We start from the raw sequence: 7,337 nt of genomic DNA, 5'->3' as shown, positions 1-7,337 counted from the left end.
TGCATTTGATTGGTTGCTATAGGCAATATCTTCACTTTTCAAAACCACCGGACACTCGCAGCTTAATACATTTACCCCCAAGTTACATATATAAAGGATGTCATTAAAGATTTATCATTGGTATAGTAATTTCTTCTCCTCACATTTCCAGTTTCCTCTCAGAGTCCAAAAACCTAACAGTAGGCTAGTTGGTTGCTGAAAATATATACCCAAGTGTGTGTGTGGTAGGGAATATAGATGGTAAAAAAAATCTACATTATGCCTACATTAAAGAATGGTCACCTGTGGGTCTCTGGATGTTGTGGAACTACAAATGCCAGCATGAATGTCACATTTTTGTTAGGCATGCTGGGTACTGGGATATATATATATATATATATATATATATATATATATATACACACACACACACACACACACAATTTAGATGTCGGTAAGGAACTGTGGAAGATGTTCTAATTTTCATAACCAATAATAAAACAATTGTCCTGTCCCCATATTTAAACACACAAAGATGAGCCAGAAGTTTAATATATGTATACTGCAGAGTCATAACTTACTCATTTATATTTATGAGAATGAGCGATGTTTTAAAATTGTAAATGGCACCAAATGATAATATATAACCTGACATGACTTCCTCAGAAGGATAAGCACTGATTTAATGGAACCCGTTAGGCATGGAAGGTGTAATTTTATGAAGCGAGATCTCGGTGTCACAGTCCAGGTCACACATGGAGCCTGTCGCCATCTCATTATTTGCAGATGTTTGTGAGATCTGAGACATGCGGTCAAAAGTCTCTTCATTGTCATCTATGCAATCCACCACGTTGGGTATCATATTGACATAAGCTGTCACGATATCCTTGTGGAATATAGTGTCTTGGTTGTAGGAAATGAGCTCGTTACTGATGTTGACTGTTTCCACAGCTGTGGTGGAGCACAAGTGTCCACATCCCAGGAGAGTGGAGAAGACCTTTCGGAAGTCAGCATTGAAAGCATAAATGATAGGGTTCAAAGAGGAGTTTGCCCATCCAAACCAGACAAAGATGTCGAAGGTAGTCTCACTGACACATGGAAGTCCAGCCTTGGGGTGTCCAGAAGACCTGTCACAGAATGGAACCATGCAGTTCAAAATAAAAAAGGGTAACCAGCAGCAAACAAACACCCCCATAATCACAGAAAGTGTTTTTAAAACTTTTGTCTCCTTATTTATGGAAGTTCTCAGACTATTATGGTGGTGTCTGCAGTCAACACGATTACTTCTGCAGCTTTGGGCATGTTCAGCTGCCCTTTCTAGGGTTGATATCCTTCTGATCTGAATCTGAGCAATCCTATAGATTCTGGTATAGGTGACAATCATGATGGCTACAGGAATGTAAAAGCTGATCAAGGAAGAGGAAATAGCATATGTCCTATTCAAGCTGGAATCACAGTTTTCTGCAGTCTGATTGTTCAGTGCTTGGCTATCTTTTCTATTCCTATGCCAGTTTAACTGAACCGGTATGAATGAAATTAAGATGGACAGAGTCCAAGCAGCACTGATCATCAACAAAGCCACCTTTTGTGTCATCTTCCTCTCGTATCTGAAAGGGCTGGAGATCGCCCAATACCTGTCCACGCTAATGACGCACAGGTTCAGGATTGATGCCGTGGAGCACATAATGTCAAAGGCCACCCAGATGTTGCAGAAGTCTCCAAATGGCCAGTGACCTGCAACTTCTGCTACAGCTTTCCAAGGCATCACCAAAAGGGCGACTAGGAGATCAGAAACGGCTAATGACACAATAAAAGTGTTGGTTACTCTGCTGCGTAAATGTCTGAATCTAATGACTGCTGTACATACCAAGATGTTGCCGAAAAGGGTCCAGAAGATGAGAAGGGACAGGAAACTCCCGGTGACTATCTGTCCTGCAACCAATTCCCTCCTTTGATGCACTTCTTGGAAAAGGCTCCTGTTCATTAACATCTCGGGATACTTTACGCAATTTCACTGCTGTCCAAGCCGAAAGAGTGATGCCACAAAACCCATCTTGCTGCCCTGGTGGAATTGGGCGCTCTAACAGGACATGTAGCCTCCATGAGAAGCAGACTCCATCTAGCCCCCTGCATTATCCTCTCTGGCTGTCTGGCAGAGTTTGCAGTCCATAGCCAGCGCTGACAGTAGGGCTGTGGGATCGCAGCTGCAGAAAGCCACACAGCTAAGAGCACAGCTGGAGACCGACCAGCTCCTAGATCCGTTATACATCATTGCTATAGGTAGGGATCCACACCCTTGGATGGACTCTCTTCAGTTGGCTTCAAACATCCTTCTAATAAACTTGCTGGGCTAAATACAGCCTACAATTAAGAGCCCAGTCTGCGCCCACGTTGCAGCTGAAGCGCATTTTATTGTGTGAATCCCACGCATACAGCACTATAATCTGCGCCGTCTAATCATTAACCTCTCCATATACCAGACAGCTGCAGAATAAGAAATACCTGCCTTGTGGCTCTGGTGTGTGGAAGCGAATTCCTTAGGACACAGCTCGCACGTCACTCCAGTTGCAGTCAGCCCCAAGTGAGACATGAAGGACACATATTGCTGTCCTTAGGCGAGCGCTGCTCTCCACCCCCTCCATGCACAGCGCCTGGCTATTTCTGTCTCACATGAAAGTGTCTCCATCACTCATCTTTTATACAGGTTTTCTATATTCGTGGCATTAATGCCACCTGCATCCACTCCACGCACAAAGAGTTAACCAGTTCTGGAGCAGACTCAGCAGACACATTTTACTCTTAAGCAGTTTACAACTCAACACCCACTTTGTGTACAGATTGTGCTGCTGTGTATGTGCTAAATTTTATTTATTTTTTGCTTTGACCTGAAACCTTCTGAACCTATCAAGATCACTGGCATTTTCCACTTCAATATTCCCAGTAAAACGTTGCACCCTCACAGACAGAACAATGAAAACGACTTCTGGATGCATAAGAGCAAAGCTGATTGTATAGTATTGTATTCAGCTATATTTTACAACAATGTATTCGTACGGGGATACTATGTGCAAGGTTATACATAATATCAATATTTCAAGCAGCAACCCCTGACTTTCAAACTGTGGTAGGGCTACTTGTCACAATATACCCTGAGAGCCTTTAATCTATAGTCTGGCACATGTCCAGTTATTTCCAGTTATTAGCCATGTATAGTTTGTATTTATTGTAAGAGCTATGGTATTACCCATCTCTTCCAACAAAAACATATTATCACGCATTGCTGCACTGTATACAGAATGCACCAATTTATAGCAGACTGTTTTTCTACTGTATGTGAGTGTTCACTGAAAGGGGAAAAAGCCTTTTAAAACCATTACATCAAATATTGTTTTTTTTATGTTATTGAAATGCATATTCATAACCTCATTATTTCAAGTCCCCAGAGGTCTGAGTGCGTGAAACACGTGTTTATGTCTTATTGCTCTGGGCTCTCATTGTTTAGCTCTCATTAGCAGGCATTTGTCAGATAGGTGATGCAGGCAGATACTTCCCCTTCTCACATAAGACAACAGCAATAGTTTAATGAATATATCCACTATCTCATGGGATCCCTGTGCTCAATCCCCTATACAATAGTGTAATAGATTCAATTAATAATAAATTATATCATGCTTTAAAAAGATTGTAAGCTTGTGAGCAGGGTTCTCTTACCTCTCAGTCTGTCTGTATTATTCAGTATTGTTTTATTAATGTTTGCTCCCAATTGTAAAGCGCTACGGAATTATTTATAAATGTTGATGATGTTGATGCTGAATGTAGTTTTTATTTATTATGCTCATTTTATATTAGAAATCTTTGTACTATTATCATCTTCCAGTGTCATTGTAGAAATGGTACAAAGGTACTATATTAGGTATTTATAAGGTATTGCGGGGACTATATATAGATCAAATTTTTCATTAAAATCCCCCGAAAATTGCTGATATGCCATCTTAAAGATGGCATTAGCCATTGAATCCTGTGGGGAGAGCATTGCGGTAGAGGGATCTTTGGATCCCTTACTGCATCTCTCCTCTGGGCAGTATCGCAAAGTGGCCACTTTGGAATAGCGACCATAGAAAGAGTTAGGACAAAGTTTATCGTGACAGATGTCCCGGCAGAACACTTTTAATAATATTTTTATTCCTCATCATTGCGATAAGGAATAAAAATGAACGTGGCAAAAATTAGTAGATAATAAATAGGCCCCTATTTATATATATATAAAAGCAGTCAAAGGTCTCCACTACCTCTGCCACTAGAGGGTGCCATTTACTAAGTGTAGCTTTCCAGCTGCCATGCACCTAATTATGTATAAAGTGCACCTAGATTTCTATTGGAGTTCATGGGTTTATGGATCAAGACAGGCGTGTAGGCAGAGGAGCAAGATTTTAGTGAAGTAATCCCTATAGAAGTGTGGTACAGGTGCACTGGTATGTCTCAGTTTACAATGCCGTGCTCAAACAGTGTTTCCTTTGTTGGTGAAATTATTGTAATGAGATAAAGGGTGGAAAGGCACATTTCTTAGAGCGTTCCTTGCTGTACTCCGCAGCACAAGCTATAGCCTGGCAGTGATAAGGTCTTGTCCTGTACTTTTAATTGGGAACTGTATTGTGCTACCACGTTGCACTTCAGCGGAGAAGCCATTGCAAGGAGAACTCTGAGCAGCGTCATAAAATGCTCAATATATATACTTTTGCCACTTGAAATAAAGACAGTATCCCTGTCCCCAGGGGTAGGAGATTTTGACATTAATTTTACACAGCGTGCATCTTCGCACTTTGACTCAAGCTTCTAGTTTGCAGAGGTGTCTCATGAGACTGGTTCACCTTGACGTTTATTGGCCGGTGCGCATCAGCAAACTTTGCGAAGGATCTCCATAGGATTAACATTTCTCAACCTTGTCTGTTTCAATGGATGGCCAACTCATTACTTAGCCAAAATTATTTGTATCTTGTTAATGTGCTATAAGATTTTAATGTGTGGTGTGATTTCACTGACATTTGTCATTTAGGTGAAAGGTAAATTAGAGATTGAGAATAATTTGCTGGTACCCAGGGCCACAGTTAGGGGGAAAGACTACATTAGGAAATATGTTTCCTAAGTGGTAGTACAGCCTGAACATCTCATGACCCGTATAACTCTTATTATACTGATAATACAAAAAAATCTACTATTATAAACACACTACTGTTATAAAGATTCAATACATTTACTTCTGTGTTATATAACCTTTATGGGGCACATTTATCATTATTCACATAAAGTGAAAAGTAGTTTTCAATCCTTATCGCAATGATAAGGATTGAACTACTTCTCACATTTATGTACAGCCGTGCAGAGAAACAGCAGTTCCGAAAAACTGCTGTTTCAGTGATAAAAAAAAACATACTTACCCCCCTCTTCGGAAGCGCTGTCTCCGGGTCTTCTCCTTACTCTTCAATTGCGCATGTCCAGTTCCAAGAACTGGACATGCGCACACAGATCCCCTCTCTGTCTCTGCAACGATAGTTGCAGAGAGAGAGCGCTGAGTGACAGGGAGGGATCATGTGATCCCTCCACACATGCGCTGTCCAGCTCTGCTCTCCGGAGCAGAGCTGACAGCATTAGATTTCCTCAGTTCGGATGATGTACGCCAGCCTCAGCTGGCGTACATTAACATGACAAGTTCCCGAAAAAAATGTTTTTTCGGGACTTGTTAGATTGCGGCCAGGAGCAGTCACCATTCTGTTGAATGGTGACTGCTCCCAAAAACGAAGAGGAATGCAAAGCAGCAGATATCCATGATATCTGCTGCGATGCCCCCTTAATAAATTTGCGGAGGACACTGTGGGACCCTAATTACCCGTTAAAAGCACTATCGTGCTTTATTAAATATGCCCCTATGTCATCCAACTATAAAAGTCATTGCTGATGAGCATCTGAAATATCTATATTTATGCATTTGTTACTAGAGCTTGCTATGCAATGTGTTTGTACTTGTACTCACGGCACTCTCCAACAAACAAACATTGGTGTGGTAGGGATATTATTTAGCAAATAGACAACATAATGCCTGAAATGAGGGTTCCATTACCTTCCTAGCCCAAGCTTAGAATGCACACCTTCCAGGAGGTGGCGCACTAGAGGAAAATTGTTTACATTTTTCATGTACTTACTTAAGATTGGCAAACAGAGGGAAAAAAGAGATTGTCGTCCCTTTATGAATAGTTGATGGTATCCTGACAAGAATTGTTCCCCATAAATATGTGGGTGTTTTAATTGATAATCTTAATTGATCACATTAAAAAGACATTAATAGCATACCTGCCTACTCTACCGGAATTCCCTGGAGGCTCCTGAATTTCGAGGAGTCCTCATGGACTCCCGGAAGAGTTGGCAAACCTCCCGGATTCCCTGAATTTCATGTCATTGAATGGCGGGGGCAGGGCTTAATCGTGTCATTATGCCCCCCCCCCCCCCCTGCTGTTCGATGCCGTGAATTTCGGCATTTTATAGTAGGGACGGGGCTAGTGTGATGCAACAACATAACCACGCCCCCTGTCACATGTCTTCTCCCCCGGGGGAGAAGTTTTGTAAGTTGGCATGTATGATTAATAGGGGCACCCTAGTTTGAGAAGAGAAGACTTCCCTCTTCCAAAGAACGGTCACCTTTTCTCCCCTCTCTAAAATGTGTGTGTACCATTTATTTCTAACATTGGGGGTGAGATGTGAGCCCCCCTTTCTGTATACTTCAATGTTATGGATCAGCAAGCAATAATTAAAAAGGGTACCCCAGTGATCTGGGGGGGCCCGTGCCCGCATACAATGTGATGCTGCAGTGGGTAGTTACTATATGACAAAATAAATATCTTTGAAATTCGTAATCTCTAAAAATATATATATATATATATATTTTAAATTTAATTTGAATTGATCCTTCTATGTAATTATAAATCTGTAATTTTTAATCTTTAGGGTTTTTTTTCTAATTCAATTAGGTTCACTAAGAGTGTTCCACTTAATAGATTGGTATAGTAAGTACCTGCATCCCATTTGACTAGAGTATTTATTATTTCCACTTACAATTGAAAACATGAACACTGATATGAGTGATTTCTCTGTACAGCGCTGCGGAATTAGTAGAAGATGATGATGATGAATATGATGAGTTTCTTACTTTCCAGCATCAATTTTAATTTCATTATACTTCATCCGACTGCATATATAGCAATCACCAAATGTAGTTACTATAATCGAGTAATTATATTTTTAATTGTATACAGTCACTATTCTACTTTGTATTAACAGTATTGACAATTATTCAACAACTAAGGATA

At 40.6% G+C, this 7,337-nt stretch overlaps 1 protein-coding gene across 1 annotated transcript; it reads right to left on the bottom strand.

Annotated features, from left to right (window-relative positions):
- Positions 1 to 513: 513 nt before the first annotated feature.
- DRD5 (dopamine receptor D5) lies at positions 514 to 2,728 on the bottom strand. Its single transcript, XM_075194661.1, has one exon. It carries the CDS (start codon positions 1,967 to 1,969, stop codon positions 662 to 664), a length of 1,308 nt encoding a protein of 435 aa, XP_075050762.1. The 5' UTR covers positions 1,970 to 2,728; the 3' UTR covers positions 514 to 661.
- Between the last annotated feature and the right edge of the window lie 4,609 nt (positions 2,729 to 7,337).

This window comes from Mixophyes fleayi, chromosome 1, assembly GCF_038048845.1.
Source record: "Mixophyes fleayi isolate aMixFle1 chromosome 1, aMixFle1.hap1, whole genome shotgun sequence".
NCBI lineage: Eukaryota > Metazoa > Chordata > Amphibia > Anura > Limnodynastidae > Mixophyes > Mixophyes fleayi.
Note: the sequence above shows the minus strand (reverse complement) of the source record. Positions and strands in the feature narration are given on the sequence as shown.

Bases quoted from the DNA above. Each gene is read 5' to 3' on its own strand.
- DRD5 (XM_075194661.1), bottom strand. From the start codon at position 1,969: ATGTTAATGAACAGGAGCCTTTTCCAAGAAGTGCATCAAAGGAGGGAA.